Source organism: Protomyctophum parallelum, assembly GCF_964188405.1.
Source record: "Protomyctophum parallelum genome assembly, chromosome: 9".
Taxonomy (NCBI): Eukaryota; Metazoa; Chordata; class Actinopteri; order Myctophiformes; family Myctophidae; genus Protomyctophum; species Protomyctophum parallelum.
In genome coordinates this window covers 15576798-15600330 of record NC_139706.1, presented here as the reverse complement: position 1 = coordinate 15600330, position 23533 = coordinate 15576798, and the positions used below count along the sequence as shown (strand labels likewise).

Genomic DNA, 23533 nt, shown 5'->3' with positions numbered 1-23533 from the left:
CATTTGTTCTCCTTGTTTCCCCAATGCAGATAGTAAGTTGCTAAGTCAAGTCACAAGGAAAAAGATTTCTCCTTCTCCTGATATCACATAATTTCTTAATCCCAGAAAGTCCTGATCATGTGACTGTGAACAAATCTGGTCATTAGCTAGATAGATACAATCAAGAGACAAAACAAGCTGAGACAAACTATTCTCAATGTTTTACATTTTTGAGAGATTCACTAGTGTATAGATTTTTCTCCACTCTCACTATTTAAAGTGAACACGTATGCTGGCCCCCGGAACTGGAGTTTATGCTAACAGCTAGCGGTAGAGATGGTTAAACATGTCATGATCTGTCATGTGCAACTTTAATGAAGGAAACCTAAAAGCCAAACGGTCATTTTTATTCCTGCTAATCTCCTAAGAACGAAAAAAATCATGATCGTGACATCCCTAGCCATAAAACTCTGCCTACCATTTGAACAAGAGTGTCACACTACTCCTGATGTTCAGTGAAGGTTACCTACCGTTTCCACACAAGAATGCAGGTTCCGTCCTTTGTCTTGCTTCTTGGACGTCCTCTGCTGCCATGAACGGTGATGAATGTACGACCCTGATAATGAGAACAGGCAATGAGTCTCATGGAGACTAATTCCTTTTCATGAGATACTGCCTCTGCAAACGCTGTGGCCTATACGAGTTGAGTTAACCCATTTTGACCATGGGAACGATTCAAAACATGTCTTCTAAATCATGACAGTTTTCCATGTCAGTCGTTCTCAAACATTTTCATGTCAAGGACCCCCAAGATTATATGTAAAATATGTTGTTCCAGGGACACCCCAGAAGCAAAGATTTTAGTTAAAAACTTTGGCTCTGAAAGAATATATATTTGCGACAATATATATTTGCGACACATTTTCACGATTTTTCAAAAAATAGCAGATCCACAAGCTTGTAGCGCGGCACTCAGTGCCGTGCTACGAGCTTGTAGATCTGCTATTTTTCAATGGCTACAGTTTTACATAATTTAACCGTTCGGTTAAACACCAAACGTGGTTCCCGCCCCAAAATGGGTTAATATTAGGTGTTTATATACAGAATTTTGTCTGTACGGTGAACAGGTCGAGTGATATCATATCACATTCCCAGGACTATACAAATGTGCCTGGGCTTGCCCACTCACTTCTAACGGCTTGCAGCTTGGATGCCTAGAGGGACGAGGAATGAAGAATACGCTGATGGCATGGGAGTAAAAAGAAATATGTTGGCTACACTTAAAACATTTATACACAACAGTGGCAGATAGGAGAAGCAGGGGGCTCAAACATGGTGGCCGGACAGCTCAAAATATACATGCCTTGTGTGTTTTAATCCATCATTACTCACAATTTAGGAATGTAATGTCCCCAGTGCTACATGTGGTTGAGAGAGGCACTCATTAGACCCCTGAGAGTAATGAAACGAAATAAATTTAAATCACGCTATACCCCCACCCCACCACCTCTCTCTCTTTCTCTCTCTCTCTCTTAATGGACTTGGCTCCTGGCACAGTTGTTTTGGGTTCTCTTCCGTAACTTATTAGGAAGTCCGTCCCTGGAAGTTGTTGAGGAAACATGGGGTGTGCAGCCCCCCGTTTCTTCCCCTTTTTGAATCACGCACTCCTGCTTCCCACCACGTAGCGTTGGAAGTCCTGTAGACATTTGGCTCAGATGTTGTTATTGCCGTCGGCTCGTGGCTTTTAATGAAAGGCTTACGAGCACCCATTGAGCAAATTTCCTTTTTCAATCTGGTCCCGAAACTTTTTTTTCACGACCGTCTCATGTTCTTTCTCTCCAAAGTGAAAGTGCTGAGGAGTCGACTTCTTCTGGTAGAATATGTTAATTGGAGACATATTTCACCTCCCATTTCTTTCTCCTTTTCATTTCCCCCTTTTCCTTCCCTTTATTCCTCCTTGTGTTGCACGTAGAATGTTCTCCATGACCCCAGCCCAGAAGGGCCTTTTTGTTCTGTTAAATGTATAAAAAAACAGAGAGATTTGTCTTTGTTCTAGACATGAGTTAACCTCTTACAATTGTTGTATACATCATCGTACGACAAATGGCAAAATAGTAGATCTATATGCTCAAGGTGTGTTGTGAGAGAGCTGCTATTTAAATTAAATTTACTGTTCTACAGTTTATTGTTTCATTTATACTTACGTTTTCCCTTCCCAGACTTTATTCAGCTAAAAGTGAAACGAGGGTTAGACCGATTACACCAGAATTATGCACAGCGGGTTTGATACACTGCAACTTCTGCAAGGCTGGCTCCATATATTCAAATATCGAGGCGCTCATTCGACACGTTGCTATTTGGAACACCATTTCAATATTCGTTGGGACGCTTCATTTTTAGCGACGCACCAATTTGAATTTTCTTTGTCAATTGAAGTCTGAGTTGCCGATACCGACTTTTACTGATTCCGATAGTAAAAAAGAATATGGAGGAAAAAAAAACACTTTCAGGCTAAGCCAGATGTCTGTGTAATGTTGAATCCTTATGTGTTTGACCTATGACCTGGAAACCGATGCCAAGCCCTGGACCTGATTCATGCTTCAACCGCTAGATGAAGTCATGGGAATAGCTGAGGACGAGGCTCAGACACTGTACTGGGCACGGCAAGTCAGAGCCAGACACGTGCTGTATCTGGTAAAGCTGCATGTATGATATCAGCCCTTCCTGTATGGTCCTTGTGTTTGGAAATGGGCTTAGTGGCCTCTAATCCACTGGTTCCAAAACACTGGGTCGGCACCATAGAGTATAAAGAAGGATAGAGACTGAACCGCTGCGATTACTAAGAAGTAGTACAAATAGACGATCTACAAGCTCACAATGCGCCACAATTGCAACACGCTGTGAGCTTGTAGATCTGCTATTTTCACTATTTGGGTTTCCAGAGCTTTGCTCTAATCTGGTATCAGAGCAAGTATCTCTGGTCACATCTGAGCCGGTGTACTATTAGTTATATAAACGTACAGCTTCATATTACAGTACTCTACTCCTTTTTATAACTGGTTGTCAATTCTCATTTTAAAACTTGGCATATTCAGCCAACTGTCTGGTAATTATTAGTCATCAGTTGGCTGAGTTGACAAAAGATGTGTCCAACAATAACAATGATTCCCTTTGCAAGCTGCATCATCGTACATTTATCTCTTGGCCTACATATAGTTTACAGACTTTATAACGACCAAAAGGAAAATAAAAATAATCCTTAATCTAAAATAAATAATGCCTTCATTTACAGGAGCCTGACCTTTAATTTTATAATTTATCGAGGGCAGAGGGGGTTGGGGGTTCAGCACAAAGTCCCTGCTTTATTGCGAGTGAGACTGTGTTGGTCGCGGAGTGGAAACGTGGATGATGGATAGAGGCGACTGGACCAGGGGGGCAGTCAGACAGATATTTCGTGAAGCCACTGTGTGGCGCTGTCATTGGGCTCCATAGAAGTCCATGTATTTGGGCCCAACTTCACCTAGACTGTATTACCTTAATAAACATGGTCATGAATACTTTCTGCTTCCAGTCACTAGTTTAAAGTCTCATTTCTCATGTCATAATATTCTTTTTGGAAGATTATGGTCCCATTTATTAAAAAAATTAACGGGAGCCACCCCCCGTTCAGTCAAAATAAAAACCAACAAAGAGTAAGGGGGGAAGTCCCGCCTCGTTGTCTGGGCCAGCCAATGGCCAGCTGGGCCCAAACGGAGCCAGCCAATGGCCAGCTGGGACCAAACGGATCTAGAAATATGGCGACTTACAGTGCAAGGAATTACAGGCTTCATTTTACGTCCATGTTAGACCCGGGGAACGCTTTGTCCATATTTTTTTTACAGTCTATGGACTGGACACACAAACAACCCTAGTCTGTATCAAGTATAAATGTATTCCAAGGCATCGACGGGCGTGTCTCTTCCATGGGCCATAGTGTAAGGCAAGATATCTCTAATGGATAATGGTCTTCTCTTAAAGGCAAATGGCATGTGGCACGGTGATTGGTTTCATTATTGTAACGCCCCAAACCACACCTGTGCATATAATGTAACGGATTTAGGCTGGGGTGCAAGATAGTAATCTTTACGAGGGAACGCCTCTTACGCAATGCTACCATCCCCAAATTACGGATTTAGGGTCTCTGGCATGTACGCTATAGGGCCCAGAGACTATACTAAGGGAACTGCACAAGTTGGGAATGCATGCCTGCTGGTTATGCAATACTCATACCCGTTGTCAAAGTACTCACTGTAGCTGTTGTTAGAGTACCCCAGTGAGGTACCCGTATCCATGTTAGTGTACCCAGTGAGGTACCCGTATCCATGTTAGTGTACCCAGTGAGGTACCCGTATCCATGTTAGAGTACCCAGTGAGGTACCGTATCCATGTTAGTGTACCCAGTGAGGTACCCGTATCCATGTTAGAGTACCCAGTGAGGTACCGTATCCATGTTAGTGTACCCAGTGAGGTACCGTATCCATGTTAGAGTACCCAGTGAGGTACCCGTATCCATGTTAGTGTACCCAGTGAGGTACCGTATCCATGTTAGTGTACCCAGTGAGGTACCGTATCCATGTTGGTGTACCCAGTGAGGTACCCCTATCCATGTTAGAGTACCCAGTGAGGTACCGTATCCATGTTAGTGTACCCAGTGAGGTACCCGTATCCATGTTAGAGTACCCAGTGAGGTACCGTATCCATGTTAGTGTACCCAGTGAGGTACCGTATCCATGTTAGTGTACCCAGTGAGGTACCCATATCCATGTTAGTGTACCCAGTGAGGTACCCATATCCATGTTAGTGTACCCAGTGAGGTACCCGTATCCATGTTAGTGTACCCAGTGAGGTACCCGTATCCATGTTAGAGTACCCAGTGAGGTACCGTATCCATGTTGGAGTACCCAGTGAGGTACCCGTATCCATGTTAGTGTACCCAGTGAGGTACCGTATCCATGTTAGTGTACCCAGTGAGGTACCCGTATCCATGTTAGTGTACCCAGTGAGGTACCCGTATCCATGTTAGTGTACCCAGTGAGGTACCCGTATCCATGTTGGTGTACCCAGTGAGGTACCGTATCCATGTTAGTGTACCCAGTGAGGTACCGTATCCATGTTAGTGTACCCAGTGAGGTACCCATATCCATGTTAGTGTACCCAGTGAGGTACCCGTATCCATGTTAGTGTACCCAGTGAGGTACCCATATCCATGTTAGAGTACCCAGTGAGGTACCCGTATCCATGTTAGTGTACCCAGTGAGGTACCCGTATCCATGTTGGTGTACCCAGTGAGGTACCGTATCCATGTTAGTGTACCCAGTGAGGTACCCGTATCCATGTTAGTGTACCCAGTGAGGTACCGTATCCATGTTAGAGTACCCAGTGAGGTACCCGTATCCATGTTAGTGTACCCAGTGAGGTACCGTATCCATGTTAGTGTACCCAGTGAGGTACCCGTATCCATGTTAGAGTACCCAGTGAGGTACCGTATCCATGTTAGAGTACCCAGTGAGGTACCCGTATCCATGTTAGTGTACCCAGTGAGGTACCCGTATCCATGTTAGTGTACCCAGTGAGGTAACCGTATCCATGTTAGTGTACCCAGTGAGGTACCCGTATCCATGTTAGAGTACCCAGTGAGGTACCCGTATCCATGTTAGAGTACCCAGTGAGGTACCCGTATCCATGTTAGTGTACCCAGTGAGGTACCCGTATCCATGTTAGTGTACCCAGTGAGGTAACCGTATCCATGTTAGTGTACCCAGTGAGGTACCCGTATCCATGTTAGAGTACCCAGTGAGGTACCCGTATCCATGTTAGTGTACCCAGTGAGGTACCGTATCCATGTTAGTGTACCCAGTGAGGTACCGTATCCATGTTAGAGTACCCAGTGAGGTACCCGTATCCATGTTAGTGTACCCAGTGAGGTACCGTATCCATGTTAGTGTACCCAGTGAGGTACCCGTATCCATGTTAGTGTACCCAGTGAGGTACCCGTATCCATGTTAGTGTACCCAGTGAGGTACCCGTATCCATGTTAGAGTACCCAGTGAGGTACCCGTATCCATGTTAGAGTACCCAGTGAGGTACCGTATCCATGTTAGAGTACCCAGTGAGGTACCGTATCCATGTTAGTGTACCCAGTGAGGTACCCGTATCCATGTTAGTGTACCCAGTGAGGTACCGTATCCATGTTAGTGTACCCAGTGAGGTACCCGTATCCATGTTAGAGTACCCAGTGAGGTACCGTATCCATGTTAGAGTACCCAGTGAGGTACCGTATCCATGTTAGTGTACCCAGTGAGGTACCCGTATCCATGTTAGAGTACCCAGTGAGGTACCGTATCCATGTTAGTGTACCCAGTGAGGTACCCGTATCCATGTTAGTGTACCCAGTGAGGTACCGTATCCATGTTAGTGTACCCAGTGAGGTACCCGTATCCATGTTGGTGTACCCAGTGAGGTACCGTATCCATGTTAGTGTACCCAGTGAGGTACCCGTATCCATGTTAGTGTACCCAGTGAGGTACCGTATCCATGTTAGTGTACCCAGTGAGGTACCCGTATCCATGTTAGAGTACCCAGTGAGGTACCCGTATCCATGTTAGAGTACCCAGTGAGGTACCCGTATCCATGTTAGTGTACCCAGTGAGGTACCCGTATCCATGTTAGAGTACCCAGTGAGGTACCGTATCCATGTTAGTGTACCCAGTGAGGTACCCGTTAGTATCTACAGTACCAGAGTGGAACCAGCAATTTGGTGCGTCCTCCACCGACCTGCGGCCAGACACATACAGATATGGATATGCATCCCATCTCGCAAAATGCTGACGTATAGCCTGAGCTAACGTGCTAAAGGTTTCTGTTCTGGAGGGGCGGCTCGCGGCAGAGATTTACGCACGCCCTGATTGGATCTTACCGATCTGTCAGATCCCCCCCCCCAGTACAGCGCTACAGTACGTCACATCATTTGGAGCGACGCCCACCCCGGAAGGGTTGACTTCCTCCCACTTCTAGCCCAGAGCGGCCAATGATAATGCGTTCCTCCGGGCTTTTTTTGTTTTGTTTTTGCGCGCCGACGGAAATGAAAGCCTGGGTATCGAGGCTAAATGCTGATGCATCGCTGCTAGTTCCACCATGCAGTCACATTGTTAGTACCACAGAGATGCTGTGGTGGAGAGTCTGATGAAGAGTGATTGGGGTAGATAATTGGCGATGACCGGGTCATTGCGCTAATGATGATAAACAATAGGAAGTCATCAGCCAACAGTCTGCAGCTTCCCCCACGCAACGGGACATCACAGAGACAGAGCTCACTTCCTCATTAATTGGCTTTTTTAAATTATTATTATTTTTGAGCCGTGCCAACCGCTCCAATGCAGGGCTACGTGTGTCCCTATGACCGTATGTATGTACGTATGTATGTACTTATGTATATGTCTGTATACTACGGACAGCTGCAATACCACTGGGTGACCTATACCTTCAAGCGGCACTGAGGAGCTCCACACTGAACTAGGTCTACAACTATTTCCAGTGCATGATGGGAAGCTGGGTCTAACGCAAAAAAATAAAATAATAATAATAATAATAATAAAACTCAGAGGTCAACAATTCTAGTGCTCGACTCTAAAGGCATCGCTCACTTCACATTATGGTGTGATATTTTTTCTTCATCATGGGAGGTGTGTGTGTGTTTGTGTGTGTGCGTGCGCGTGTGTGACTGTGTGTGTGTGTGCGTGCGCGCGCGCCATAGATTTTTGCCCTGTTTATCTCTACCTCATCTTTCATTCTTATCCCCTACTGTTTACGCTAGCTGTCTAGCTTCCATGTCTGCTCTGTATCGACTGAGGCTGTGATGCCAATAGTGTAATCACACTAATAACCATCAGGATTACTGTCAGGGTATTTATGTGGAAAGAGGTGCAGCTTTTTTTGTTTTACCAGATTAATTATCCCATTTAGACCCGACTTCGAAATATAATTCAATTTTCTGAAATACCTATGATTCTATATCAGTGGTGCTCAATATTTCATGTCAAGGAACCCAACAAATAATATGTAATTGCCCACGGATCACCATCTGAAAATATGTTGTTCCAGGGACCCTCCAGAAACAATGATTTGAGTTAAAAAAAGAAAGAAAAATATCTGAAAGAATATACATTCAAAGATTTGCTCCACATGTTCACGATTTTACAGAAATAGCAGATCTACAAGCTCGTAGCACGGCACTCGGTGCCGCTATTTTTATTTTTATTTATTTTTAAATAAATATAAGTCATAAATTAGATGTGGACAATGTTGACAAAATCACATCACAATAAATAAAAAAAACGGAATACCTCAATATTAATAATTGGACTATTACCAAGGTTTCTTTGTTTACATTTGGAGATGTTTTATTTCATTCGGCTAGAACAGCCTACACTCCTAGAACAGCCTACTCCTAGGCTAAACTTTATCACGATATAATAACCAAACCCCGTTACCCGGACAATATATAATCTCATCGTGCAAAATATTTATATTATATTGATACGGATTCAGATCTACTACGGTGGTTTCTTGGTCGTATGTTCTGTTATTTAGATTAGTTTTTGATTTATCACAAATTTTAATACGATTTATTTAGCATCTAGCAGATGCTAGGTTTTGATTATTTTCTGGTATCCTAGTTTCTGAAGCACGAAATTGGTTTCTTGGCAACTATTTGTCCTGTTGCAGGTTGATTAGGGTTCATCGTGCCATTTACTTATTGTAATATCGCACAGCTCTTAACATAAATGTAACTCTGGCATACAACTAATTTCATGTGTAAATGCTGAGTGAGACAAAAAGGTTAAAGGACCACTTCACCACTTTTCAACCTATCTTCATATAATAGGTCCTCACTAATAATCAAGAAAAAATGGCGCAATTTTTTCCTACTCTGTCTGTCTCATAGGAGGGCTGTGGGCAGTTCAGAAACCGTCTTCCAGTGTATTCATCGATGGGGAATACAAGCTAATAGAAACGGCAGGCTTTCTAGTCCTGTCTTGTTTAAAAACAAATCTGCCTAATGATGATGTCACTGGAAGACGGTTTCTAAACTGCCCACAGCCCTCCTATATGAGACAGAGTAGAAAAATATCGTGCCATTTTATCATGATTAATAGTGAGGACCTATTATATGAAGATAGGTTGAAAAGTGGTGAAGTGGTCCTTTAAAACAAAAGGCAAAACCAAGTGAAATAAAAGAGATGCTACCAGCCATGTCCTTCATGTCCAGACTCAGTGGAGACACTTGAGGGGCTCTTCAGCCATGGTGCTAGAACATTGGAGAGCTTGAACTGCAAGGGCCCTTGATATTTTCCATTAATGTCCTCATTACTTTTAACCACTTAAGTTAAAACCCTTCACTGACCAGGGGTCTATTTGGGACTAGGGGGTGTAAAATACCGACCCGGTGAAGAGTTTAATGAACCGAAATATTTGTATATTTATTTTATACTTTCATGCAGAACTAACACTTTAAGCTGTAGTGTGCACCATACTCATTTCACAACAACACCACCCTATTTTTCAGTGAAGTGTTGGGGAAGAGGAGCGCTTGTTTTACCTACTTCAACGCCCCCTTAAATAACTTTGTACAGTGCTTTAAAAAAAACCCCACTTTGAACAGAAATGTGCAAAGAAAAACTTCACATTTGTTAGATTTTCAAATCTTATCACCAGTAAGACACCTGAGGGCGAGAAGATAGGGCGAGGCCGCGTGCACGTATCCGCCTAGGTGACGGCACACTGCTGGGCGAGCGCTGGCATGGGGGGGGGGTCAGATCAACATATGGAATGAATTCTGTACTGGCCATACATGGAGCATGTCTTGAGTGTACAGGGCTTGATGTGGTCAGATCAACATATGGAATGTCAGAACAGGTCAGCTCCATATATTTCGAGATCTAAGCGTGGCAGCGGGGGCAATGTCTTGTGTATACAGGGTTTGATGAGGGCCCAGGTAGGGCCGGGTTCTTAATTTTGGGGCTTGATGAGAACTCTAGGGTGGCAGCGGGGGCAGTGTCTTGAGTGTACAGGGTTTGATGAGGGCCCATGTAGGGCCGGGCCTTAATTTTCGGGCCTGTTGAGAACTCTAGTTTTCGCCGGATGCCGGGCGCGGCACTACCACTGCACTAATAACTTTGGGGCATGCCCGTCTAGAGTTTAAATGGACAGGTATCAGTCAAAAGGGAGACATTGAAGAGGAAGGATGGATGGGGAAGGATCAACATATGGAATGTCAGAACAGGACAGCTTCATGTTTGGAGATCGAAGGGTTTGAGGTAGAGTTGCTGACCAATATTGATGACATCAGGGATCTCCATATTTGGGCATTTCCATAGTCCATACATTGGCTTATTATTGATTATCTCCATCCCTAATGATGTCACGTGATGTCACGAGGCATGCCCATATATGCTCATGCCTGGGGTGATGGACCAATCAACTGACGGGAAATGCAAGTTTTCATAGCAAATGCGACCTATAACAAATTATAAATGACAAAGTAAGCGTGACACCAAAATATCGAATTGAACCATGACGTTTTTGTTTTCTTTATAATGCCAGTATGACTAATTGTACCGTTTTTGACGTCATGAATAATAATTTAAAAAAAAATCATAACAAAACATACTTTTGTGAACCGTTGCACCCCTACTTGGTTGGGAACCTCCTTTTTGTCCACTACACCAAATTTCTTGTCGAAAATAGCCGATAAATATACAAACTCACAACGTGCTCATTGCCCTTTAGGCAATGGGATCAGCTATTTGCCACACATTTTTGTGCCATATTTCATGGATAGGGACGAAAGGGTTCATGTGGTAAAAACCGTACCCAGTGATCGGGCATGTTTAGCCCATCTTGTGGAATTACTTTTGTTTTTGGAAGATATTTTCTGGGGGCTTTTTAGGTAGACCGTAGTGTGAGGATTGAACTATCAACGAAATTCAAACATCCATGACTTATACAATGTAATGAGGAGAAAACCTAAACAAAGGTGAAATCTAAAAATCAATGGGGAAAATATCTGGTTTATTTACAATATATAGCTGAGACACACTGACATGTATTGGCACTGGTATGGTTTATAATCTGTTGCCACGACAGACTGTCTTGCGTCTTACTGTCTTAAGACAGGAACTGATGACACAATATTACCCATGTCTGTACACTACAGTTGTTGGGCTTAGAGAAAATTAAACCACTTAAACCCTATTATGCTTAAATTTGTTGACCGTGGTACCATAGACTTGGTCCCCTCTTTTTTTTCCCTCAACACCAAATTTGCCGAAAATGGCTGATCTGCTATCTCACGACGTCATGTGTGATCTGCTATTTCGCCTAATGTTCTATTATGATTTGCCCAGAATAGAGACACCAGGGTTAATGTGGTTAAAACGACTTCATATTTTATATTCATTTGTGAATGGTCAATTATTTTTATTAAGTAAAAAGAAAAACAAGACATACAGCATGACAAATAATGTGGAAATGGGTCTACAATATTTCACATCAAAATATGAATTTGGCGATGGTGGCATATTCATGGAGGTTGATGCTTTTATTCATGGTAAAAAAATCAACCTCATTAGGAAAATAATTAATTGAATTAATCCATATTTCATGGCAATCCAGCTAGAGATATCTTGTTTGAGACTAAAGTGTTGGCCGTATGGACATCCTATGCCTATACCATCCTAAAAAAATATATAATAATAATAATTATTATAATAATACAAAATCCCCAGTATTGTAATAATTGTCCATTCTTTCAAGATATTAAGTCACAGGGAGCCAGGCCTCTGTATATTGTTCTGACAAAGTGGGGTTATCCAACAGGCATGATCGGGTCTGACACTTCCAGCTCAGCTCTTGAAAATGTTTTCTCGAGCAGAATTTCAAAACGGAGAGACAGACAGAGAGAGAGAGACTGTTCAAGTCCCAGGTTCAGGCTAGACATCCCGTCTGTGTTTTTGTTTACAACACAGAACGGATAAAAAGCTCAGTGTTATCATGTTTTTTTCTCTTCAGAATCAGCTTTACTGGCCAAGCGCATCCAAGGTCTTTGCTCTCTGTGTGTTCACATAACAAAACAAAGTAATACGTCAAACACAAAAGATATGAAATCAATCCAGTTAAATATATATATTTTAATCCAGACTGGAATGTATTCTTGTAAAACTAAATTCCATGTGGGGAATCTCGCCTCCCCCCCCCCCCCCCCCCCCCCCCTCTTACATCACAAAAAGTCCTGTTTCTTATCATGGTACTACCCAGTCTGGTCATTAGTCAGAGGAGCCTTGTAGGGGAGAGACGCTCCAGCATACCTCATCTCTAAATGGCCACTGACGTGATTTTATGTATGAGGAGGGCTGCTGCAAGCAGGGCCTTCAGGGCAGCCTGGGCGCATTTTACCATCGTAAACCGGAGCCCCACCCTCCCCTCAAGTACTTCACTCGTATTGCATTAAATCCAAGTCCCACGGCACCTGGCATAAGAGTGCTGCCCACTAATTCCTCCCCTTCTCTCCCTCCACCACCCTGTTGTGTGCAGGTCCCTATCCACCCCCCCCCCCCCCCCCCCCCCCCGAACGAGACTTCCTCTTGCCATTAACGACAATTACTTGATTTCAGTGGAGAGGGGTTTGACTAGTTGAGAGACCTGCTGTGCTATTTACTTGATCCCTCCTCCCACAGCGCATGGTGCTGCTGCCTGCCTGGTGGTCTTAATGTCTTTATTATGAGCCCCCTCTGCGATATAGAACACCACCTCGGATGGGAGAGAAGAGCATCAGGGCCTGGCATGAATAATTGAGAGGCCAGAGGCCATTAAGAGCACAGGCCTGAAGGAAAGTGGTCATGTGACCCGTGGAGAGGGGGCTTTTCTCATTTTATACAAAGCTACTGTATAATAACCTGGATGTTCTATAGTGTCACTGTCATCTTGTTGCGAACGCAGTGATTGCGAATGCAATGAGCACTAACTATGAGACCCTGCAGATCGTGTCTGTCTGTCTGTCTGTGTGTGTGTCTGTCTGTCTGTCTGTCTGTCCCGCTGTGACACCACCCGCCCGCCACCAGAGGGCGCAGCTGTAGCACACACACACACACACACACACACACACACACACACACACACACACACACACACACACACACACACACACACACACACACACACACACACAGTAGAAAACTTACAAAAATTACTAACTAAAAAGAAAAAAAAAGTAAGTAATTTATTCCAATTGTTGTTATTGCAATTTACGAGCTGCGTTCGCTTCCCGCGTCATAAGTGCTCTAAACAAACATTACAAATCCCATAGACTTGGCTTACATATGATGTAATCTTCAAACACCATGCATTGGAGGGGTTTGGGCCCATAAAAAAAAAGGTTTTAGAACAACACAATATTGCCTCATCTAAGTTGGTATGGTGATTTTATACATTGTCAGATACTTGAATGTATGTGTCCTTATATTACCATCACTTTACCAAAATACAGATCTAGTGGAGTTGGGAGGTGTTTGACCATTAATATATTTAACTTCAATGTTAATAATGGAAGTCAATGGCAGACGTTGGGCTGAAACCATGCGCAAATATGGAGGCATAGACACATCATCAGCACACCTGGTGAGACGTAGATGGACCCTAGGCAGGAAGCACACCACAGTCCTAGAGACCTCTCAGTGTCTGCTATCCCCCCAAGAACACATAAACCACAGTCCTAGAGACCTCTCAGTGTCTGCTATCCCCCCAAGAACACATAAACCACAGTCCTAGAGACCTCTCAGTGTCTGCTATCCCCCCAAGAACACATAAACCACAGTCCTAGAGACCTCTCAGTGTCTGCTATCCCCCCCAAGAACACACAGACCACAGTCCTAGAGACCTCTCAGTGCTGTCGTGTTGTCGTCGTCGTCGCCGTGCGCGCCACAGTCCCCGTGGCCGTCGGGCACAAAGCCGACTAATGACTAATGACTAATGACTAATGACTAATAACCAGCTAAATGATGGAGAGTTCGTAACCAAATGGACCCTTATAGACCTTTAACTCTTGAGAGTGTGGCCCAAGTAAGGGTCCATTTGGTTTCATTTTACATGTAAATTACATTACACAGCTGCATTACTTGATTTACAAGAAATTACAGAACGTAGAATTGTTATTGTGATCAATGTTTGCCTGTTATCTGTCATAATGGTACCAACATCAATACAGCAAACAAAATATTCTTTAATGTTGGCTCTGAGAGGCTCAAATGGGTCCGAGAGGCTAAATGTCATCAAATGGGTCCGAGAGGCGAATGTCATCAAATGGGTCCGAGAGGCTAAATGTCATCAAATGGGTCCGAGAGGCTAAATGTCATCAAATGGGTCCGAGAGGCTAAATGTCATCAAATGGGTCCGAGAGGCTAAATGTCATCAAATGGGTCAGAGAGGCTAAATGTCATCAAATGGGTCTGAGAGGCTAAATGTCATCAAATGGGTCCGAGAGGCTAAATGTCATCAAATGGGTCCGAGAGGCTAAATGTCATCAAATGGGTCTGAGAGGCTAAATGTCATCAAATGGGTCCGAGAGGCTAAATGTCATCAAATGGGTCCGAGAGGCTAAATGTCATCAAATGGGTCAGAGAGGCTAAATGTCATCAAATGGGTCAGAGAGGCTAAATGTCATCAAATGGGTCAGAGAGGCTAAATGTCATCAAATGGGTCAGAGAGGCTAAATGTCATCAAATGGGTCAGAGAGGCTAGCCCGTAGCCCGGCAGGAAGCTGGTGATCAGCACAAACTCTCCCCAGTCCTACTCCTCCATGATCTGGAGGAGAAGAAGAGAATAACCAACTCTCCCCCCACGCTGCAGCAGAGCGGCGAGTGTGTTTCTACGGAGTCCTGTCTACATCAGTTTATGTTCCACGTCAACACTTAGCAAGCCTCTTGGCTCTATGTGGAGTTACCTAAAGTGATTCCCTCCCCATTTGTCTGCGAGTGCATGTTTGGACCGCGGCCCGTCTCTCAGTAACGGCCTCCTCTGTCCTCCAGAGATGTCAAAACCAGCCCGGTCTATTAATCATGCAGGAGTATGCCCCGTGCAGTGTAAAGATTCAATTGCAAAGTAAATGGATTAGGGGGGAAAGTGAATTGCCATATTGAGGTATGCAAGGGAGTAGGGTAACATGGATGGAGATACTTGGAAGTATACAGATAGACTGTGTGGGTGAGAACCAAACTGAATGTGATGCCAACACACAAGAGGCTTTTATTCCAGCAAATGGCAAAAGAGTACTCGATACAATCTGTATCAAAAGAGTACTCGATACAATCTGTATCAAAAGAGTACTCGATACAATCTGTATCAAAAGAGTACTCGATACAATCTGTATCAAAAGAGTACTCGATACAATCTGTATCAAAAGAGTACTCGATACAATCTGTATCAAAAGAGTACTCGATACAATCTGCCGAGGCCACCCAAACAAACACCAGGACGGCAAAAGCCAGTTCCAAGCATATTACACCCTCGAGTCTAATATTGCAATTATACAACAGTTAGCCTTAAAACTAAGAAAATTGCTAGACTACAGCTATCATTTTTTTTAATGATAGATGAAGTCACTACGACCACAAATTTCCCAATAAACTAGCTAGCCTAGCCACCGAGTTTGCTGCGCTCTGGGGAGAACCTCTGTTCTCAGCTGAATTATTTGTTTTGCTTAGGTGTGGGGTGGTGCTCATTTGAACCACGGCTAGAAGACATTTCAACCAATCAGATTGCTTCCTCGAAAAGACCTGTTGTATAATTTGGAACGATGGACTGTCAGAGACTGTCCATTGTGCCTTGCACCTTCCCATCTTGAGTTATGGACATGCCGGTATTCAATATTTCCCTGTTAGTATCTTTTCGCATCAAGTTGTTATTTCTCTGTCTCTCACGAACGCACAAACGCTGATGATGTGTTGTAGCTCTTGTACAAATCACAGTGAGGGAGGCCTGTTCTAGGTGTGGGGTTTATAATACGTATGCACGATTGCAATTCGATTTGTGCAGTGTTTTTGACAGCAAATTTTGATTTTAGTTTTAGTCATAGTCTCTTGAATAGTTTTAACTTTTTTAGTCACATTTTAGTCACCCGGAATGTTTTAGTGTTAGTCTAATTTTAGTCGACTAAATATCATAAGATTTTAGTCGACTAAATCTAGAGTTGATTTAGTCGACTAAAATGTATTTTGGCGGGCCTTGAAGCTGTCGTAATGACTGATTTTATACTTGCTGAAAATAGCAGATCTACTATTTTATTACAGAGGTAACAACAAAATAAAAACAACTTTATTAGAAAAGATGAATAAACAAAAAAGCTATAAAAAACATTAAAAGACAGTGAAAAGGGTTAGCTAGGGAAGGCAATATTGAAAAGGTGGGTCTTGAGGGCGGTTTTTGGAGGGTGGAGGCATGTCTGAGTGCCTTAAAGGGAGGGCATTCCACAGGGTTGGGGCAGCAAAGGCAAAAGCCCCAATGTACGGAGTTTGGTCTTGGGGATGTCGAGGAGGTTGGCATCACCAGACCTGAGGGAGCGGGCCGGGGGTCACAGAGGGGAGCCAGGTTGTTTAGTGCTTTGTAGGTGGTCAGGAGTGTTTTGAAGTGGATTATTTGTTTGACCGGTAGCCTGCAGTGAAGGTCTTATAGGAGCCAGGACCAGCTGTGCCAACGATGCTAACAACATGGTGGAATTTAACACATTTTCACAGATGCTTATATTATAATGAGGATGGGAAACATGCTGCCTACACAATAAAGATAGATCTCTCTCTCTCTCTGCTGATTATCCCATTTTGACCCGAGATCAGATTCTAAAAATGTCTTCTAAACCCTGACAGTTTTCTGAAAAAGCTATGTTTCTATGTCAGTCGTTCTTCAATTTTCAAAAATAGCAGACGGCGCATTATGAGCTTGTAGATCTGCTATTTTTCAACAGCTAAAGCATAACATAATGCTAACACCAAAAGGGGGTTGATCCCGCCCAAAAATGGGTTATGCTAAAAGTCTTTTGAAGCTAGGTCCTATACCGTAAACCGTTGGGACACTCAACTCAGGGGCACGGTGGCACAGTTGGTAGTGCTGTCGCCTCACAGCTAGAAGGTCCTGGGTTCGATTCCCGCTCGGGACGCTGTGGGCTCTGGCGGTGTGTTTCCTCCTCTGTGTCATCAGTGCCCATACCCGAAGGCGGGGTTGGCGAAAGGGCCTTTCTGTGTGGAGTTTGCATGTTCTCCCCGTGTCCCCTAGGGTAGGTACCCTCACAAAAAACATGCAGTAATCCTGGTCCACTAAACTGCCTCCCCCTGGCCAGCCGTGGGCACCTGATGGAGGGGAAAGGAACTGGTTGGAATAACGTGTTCCTTCCACGCGCTACATCCAACCAGGGAAACTCCCCCCTGTCAGGTGTAAAGGAGCAACTTGGACACTCAGGCATGAAGGAAGCATGAGTTCAAGTCTGTTGCTCTCCCCTTGTCCCCCATATATGGGGACTAGGTTGGTGGAGGGTGTGTAGAGCCCAGGATCACATTAGATGATTGACACAGGGGTGAAAAATGGGTTACAAAATCGTGGGATAAAAAATATATTTAAAAAAGGAAACCGTTTTTCTTCTGCCAGGGTGGAGCGGTCCACAGACCAGGTCATCAAGCCGGTCAACGTGGAGGCCTTGTCCAAGTGGGTGGGTAAGATCCCTGCCGACGTGTTGAGGGACATGCCCGTCATCGCCCCCATGCTGTCCAGGCTGGGCTACGACCCCCACGCCAACCCCCCCAACTATGGCAGACCAGACCCTAAAGTCCTGGACAATACCCGGCGGGTGAGTGTCAAAGAAGGCCTGAGCCACGGTCTCACACACACACACACACACACTCCTAAAACCTCATTCGTAGCCCCTTAAGGCTCATTCATAGTCTGGATTTTTGGTGGTGAGGTGACCACCACCGAACTACAACATGACGTCACTGAGCCGCGGTGAAGAGCAAACCACCGCCACCGCTCCAGCCCTTCTCTCTGTTTTTTACTCACCACCGCTCAACGTTATTTCAGCTCCGGTGGTCACCCCACCACCGGAGCGATGGTCACCCCACCACCAGAAAATCCAGACTATGAATGAGCCTTTAGTATGACGACGTGTCACCTGCTGAAAATCTGTTCTTTTTCAGCAGATTGTGTCTCTCTCACCATTGAGAATGAACGGAGCTTAACGAGGTACCTTATCAATGTTATCGTATGTTTTAAAACATTATTATTTTAGCTTAATGTATACAGTAAAGTACAGTTAGGCTCAAGCTAGCCTACCTTTTTTTCATAGGCTGTCAGAGCTTGTTCTGCAACTAGAGAGCAAGTTGTCATTACACAAAAAAACATTTGAAAGTGACAGATTTCCTCATGTTCTTACCGTAGACGGCTAGGATTCGGCTTAAAGGTGGGCAAAGTCACAATTTAATAGAGACGGTTTGACAATGTGACGGGCACGGATTCACACCAACCTCTGAATAATTAGTAAAGTGTACGCTAAGTGGAGTGGAGGAACCACAATGGGCGCTCCATCATATGCATTCTGCAGATGATTTCATACTGTACTGTATATTGTCTTTGAAATCTACTCCCCGAGTGTAAAATGATATAGCCTTGTGAAAATCATTATCACTTCAACGTGTTAAACCTACAGTATCTCCGTCATGTCAACGGCTATGTAATAAACCATGTTACGGCTGTACATGACATCAACTCAGTGACTCATATGTTGGACCTATTTATAGACGGCAGGCCTGGAGTCTCTTATGATTGGGCCTTGCTTGCTTGCTCGGCGGAGGCGCGACGGTGATGCCCTTGCTCCTTGTCAGCCGTTGTTCCTGACTTTGGAAGACGGCTGCTATTCTTGGCACAGAATATATTTTATTAAAATCCTTTTTCCCCGGTGCATGCCGACGTGCTATCGGATGACGACATGCCCTCCGTGTCCCAGTCGTTGGATTTCATGTATGCACACCCGAGCTAGAGGACATATAATTGAGTAGTTTATTTTTATCTGTATTGCAGATGCATGGACTGTATATGGCTTTACTGTATGTGGACGAGGTTCGGAGGGACTGTGGAGTTTGTAAGGTGTTAACACTTAAAACCCAACAGCATATACTATTATACTGTATTGCACTTGATTGCCCGGGATCCCCCAGGGGTCTATCCTTGGTTCACTCCTTCCTTTCCCCCCCCCCCCCCCCCCCATAAATTGAAGAACCACTGACATAGAAACATAGCTTTTTCAGAAAACTGTCAGGATGTAGAAGACATTTTTAGAATCTGATCTCGGGTCAGAATGGGTTAAAGCAACAGAATGGAGCTTTGAGGGGGGGGCGGCACGTTAGTCTGTATATGCGACATGTGAGCTTTCAGCGTGGGCTCTTACTGTACTTGGCTGTGGTTCCAGTAGATGTGTGCTTGGCCGACAACCACACTCCCACCAATGCAGCCAAGGAATTCTTTCAAGGTAAACGGGACGGGGTCCAGACAGCGTTTAATTTCAGCATCACATTTTTTTTTTTCGTTTATTTTTGTTGAATTAAATAGCTTCTTGTGAACATGTCCAACACAGGGCAGGTGACTTGAGTCGAGAGTATCTCGCTGTAATTCACTCAGTGTGAATGTCCCCCCCCCCCCCCCCCCCCCCCCCCCCATTGTGTCAGCTAAAGTGACCGCAGTAGAGTATGCACTTTGGCAACAGCAGCCCTGCTTCCCTACATAGTAAGTATAGGCAAATATCCAAGTCTGTTGTGTTTTACGAGGTGACTGCAAAGGTCGTTACCTCAAAGTTAAGCCAGAGTTGCTTCAGAGCAGTGTTGTTTTTGGCAGCAAATTTCTATTTTAGTTTTAGTCACATTTTAGTCACCTGGAATTAGTGTTAATCTAGTTTCAGTCGACTAAATGTCATGATATTTTAGTCGACTAAATCTACAGGTGATTTAGTCGACTAAAATGTATTTTGGCGGGCCTTGTTGCCGTCATAATAACTGATTTTACACTTGCTGAAAATAGCCGATCTACAAGCTCACAACCGGTCCACTAGTCCCTTCCTAACATCTTAGTCTAGTTTTTAGTTGTTGACGAAATTGTCAGTACATTTAGTCTTAGTTTTAGTCACCATGGCATAGTTTCCTATTTAGTTTCCATTTAGTTTTCTTCAGCGGAAAAAGGAAGTCGACGAACATTTTTCGTCTTAGTTTTAGTTGACGAAAACAACACCGCTTCAGAGTTGATGCTTAATGTCTTGTGGGATCCAATGTACCGCTCATACAGAGCACCTCGATCATTTGACATCAGATTATAGATTGCGAGTCATTTGCTCATGCCTGCCTCGTAAGAAAACGCTATTGTCAAGTTATGATTACATAAGAAGGAGGCTGGGATTGGCAGCGGTTTTCAAGCCCCAATGTGTTTCCACTTTTCATGACTTGTTATTGATTACTCTGTTGTACTCACTCAACTCTCTCGCGCACGCGACACACACACACACACACACACACACACACACACACACACACACACACACACACACACACACACACACACACACACACACACACACACATACGCACGCACAGACAGCAGTAGTGCACTAGTGTACATTGATTGATATTGCACTAATGAGTAGGTGTGCGTTTCTATTTAGTGTACGACCTCCTCCTGGGCAAACAGCAGTTACTGTTACAGTATGCATTGTCAGCATCCATAGATCAGCACGGTGTTGTGACACACTGACCTCACTGCTATATGCGTCCTCTTGAGTCTTTGTGACCACAACGGTGTTTGTTTTTGTTTTTTATTTTAGTTTTAGTCACAGTCTTTGGAATGAACCTTCATTTAGTCACATTTTAGTCTGAACCTGGAATGTTTTAGTGTTAGTGTCTAGTTTTGGTCGACTAAATGTCATAAGATGTTAGTCGACTGAATCTACAGTTGATTTAGTCGACTGGAATGTATTTTGGTGGACCTTGATGCCGTCGTAATGGTTGATTTTAAACTTGCTGAAAGTAGAGCTCGAGCTTGTAGATCGGCTATTTTCAGCATGCAGTGTAAAATTGTAAAAGTGTAAAATTACTTCTACTGGATCTCTTGTCCACTCGTCCCTTCCTAACATTTTAGCCTAGTTTTTATTTGTTGATTACATTGACAATATATTTAGTCTTAGTTGTAGTCGTCATAGCTTGGTTTTAATTAAGTTTCCATTTAGTTTAGTCAGTGGAAATAAAGGTATAGTCGACAGACATTTCTTGTCATAGTTTTAAGGGCAGTCCATACTGTCTCCGACCACCAAACTTTTCGTCGGAAAGATCAGACTTGAATTTTTTCTCCGAAGTAGAGTTCGGCGAGTCACAACATCTGGGAGTGCAGCTTTCAGAACAAACATTCGGAGGAATGCGTTTCAGAAGTTGCGAGTGACGTCATGTTGTAGTTGTATCGGAGCTTTCCGACGAAAAGTTCGATGGTCGGAGACAGTATGGACTGCCCTTTAGTCGACGAAAACAACACCGGTGGTCCTGTGTTGTTTGCCAGCCAGCCAGACAGACCGTAGCTCTTCTGTCCAAACAGTGACGGCGGGTGCAGCGGCATTTCCTGACATTTGTCTTTCCTGCAGAATGTCGTTGTGGAATGACTCGTATACTTCGGGCTGGCTGGTTACACGGCTCCCCCCCCCCCCCAGGAGCCCTCCGGGGTCTCGTCCATCGCATGATGAACTGCACTACAGCATCCATCCGCATCCATCTTCAACCGCTTATCCGTAGTCGGGTCGCGGGGGGCAACAGCTCCACCAGAGTATTCCAGACTTCCCTCTCTCCAGACTATAGAGCAACAACTACATGAACATGGAACTACAGCAGTGGTTCTCAAATGTTTTTATTTTTTAATTAAAAATCACACCCGTGTGAACTGAGTGGTGCACCCCCCCCCCCCCTCTCTCTCTCTCTCTCTATCTCTCGCATTAGCAGGCAACAGTGCAGCTCTCTCTCTCTCTCTGTTTCTGGCACAACAGCGCCCCTACTGGTACTAATAGTCATACTGGTGCTCATTAACCAACACATGGGTAGGTGAACACGGACATTGCTGTTCCTTGGAGTGGTTGCACCACTCAAAAACAACAACAATCACACTCGTGTGAAGTGACAGGCTAGTACCCACGGTGGCTGCCTGTGTTAATGTCGGCCTAAGCACTTTTTGGGCGGGAACCCCTTTTGGTGTTTAAAGCATTATGCTATGCTTTAGCTGTTTGGAAAAAAATAGCAGATGGCGCGCTACTAGCTTGTAGATCTGCTATTTTTTGAAAAATCGTGAAATGTATATTCTTTCAGAGCGAACATTTTTAACTCAAATCTTTGCTTCCGGGGGGAGGGGGTCCCTGGAACAACATATTTTCAGATGTGGGTCGGCAGACGATTTCCATATAATTTCTGGCGGTCCTCGACATGAAATAGTTTGAGAACCACTGACATATACTGTAGAAACATGAGGTTTCTCCGAAAACTGTCAGGATTTTAGAAGGCATTTGTAGAATCATCCTCAGGTCCTCAACAACCATTACAAATCCCATTGACTTGTGTCATAATTATTCTTCAAAGGCCACGTATTGGAGGTGCTAGCGCCGCTCAAAAAGGGGGGGGCTCACAATGGCTTGGGGTAATTTAAAAACCCATTCTGGACGAGAACACCTTTTGGTGTTAGCATTATGTTATGCTTTAGCTATTTGAAAAATAGCAGATCTACAAGCTACGAGCTTGTAGATCTGCCATTTTGGAAAAATCGAAGAACGACTGACACAGAAACATGGCTTTCTCAGAAAACTGTCAGGATGTAGAAGACATTTATAGAATCTGATCTCAGGTCAAAATGGGTAAAAAAAAAGAAGAAAAGAAGGTAATAGGGGACCATTGACTGAGCTTGGATTACTGTACTGTACTGTACTGTACTGTACTGTACTGTACTGTACTGTACTGTACTGTACTGTACTGTACTGTACTGTACTGTACTGTACTGTACTGTACTGTACTGTACTGTACGGTTCACAGCCTCATTCACACCTGGGAGCTGCCCGGTCTTCTACTGCTGGTCTGTCAGCAGCTCTACTGGATCAATAGATCGGTTCTTGCTAAAGGGCACGTCGTCAGGAGAGCGGAAAGCAATTACTTTGATATTGTTGCTGTCCGTGCGGACACCTTGTTGTAACAACACCTTGTTGTACGCCCCTAAACCATTTCCTTTTAGGAAATGGGGAAAAAATAAACCTGTATTTCGGTGGATCTAATGTTTGGTTAACCTGACGTCGTCGACATTTTAAAAATGTCTTTTAAAATGCCTTTTTTTCCCTGAAAAACCTCATGTTTCTATATCGGTGGTTCTCAATATTTCATGTCAAGGACCCCAAAGATTATATGTAATGTGCCGCCGACCC

The 23533-nt window shown here is 44.0% G+C and overlaps 1 protein-coding gene across 2 annotated transcripts in view; it reads left to right on the top strand.

The window, feature by feature from the left end:
• Positions 1-23533, top strand: part of tpst1 (tyrosylprotein sulfotransferase 1) — a 62669-nt gene that overhangs the window by 969 nt on the left and 38167 nt on the right. For both annotated transcript variants that reach the window (XM_083773543.1, XM_083773542.1), the window contains exon 2: positions 17707-17905. In XM_083773543.1, coding sequence (XP_083629669.1) covers positions 17707-17905 — 199 coding nt within the window. The remainder of the gene's footprint in view (positions 1-17706; positions 17906-23533) is intronic.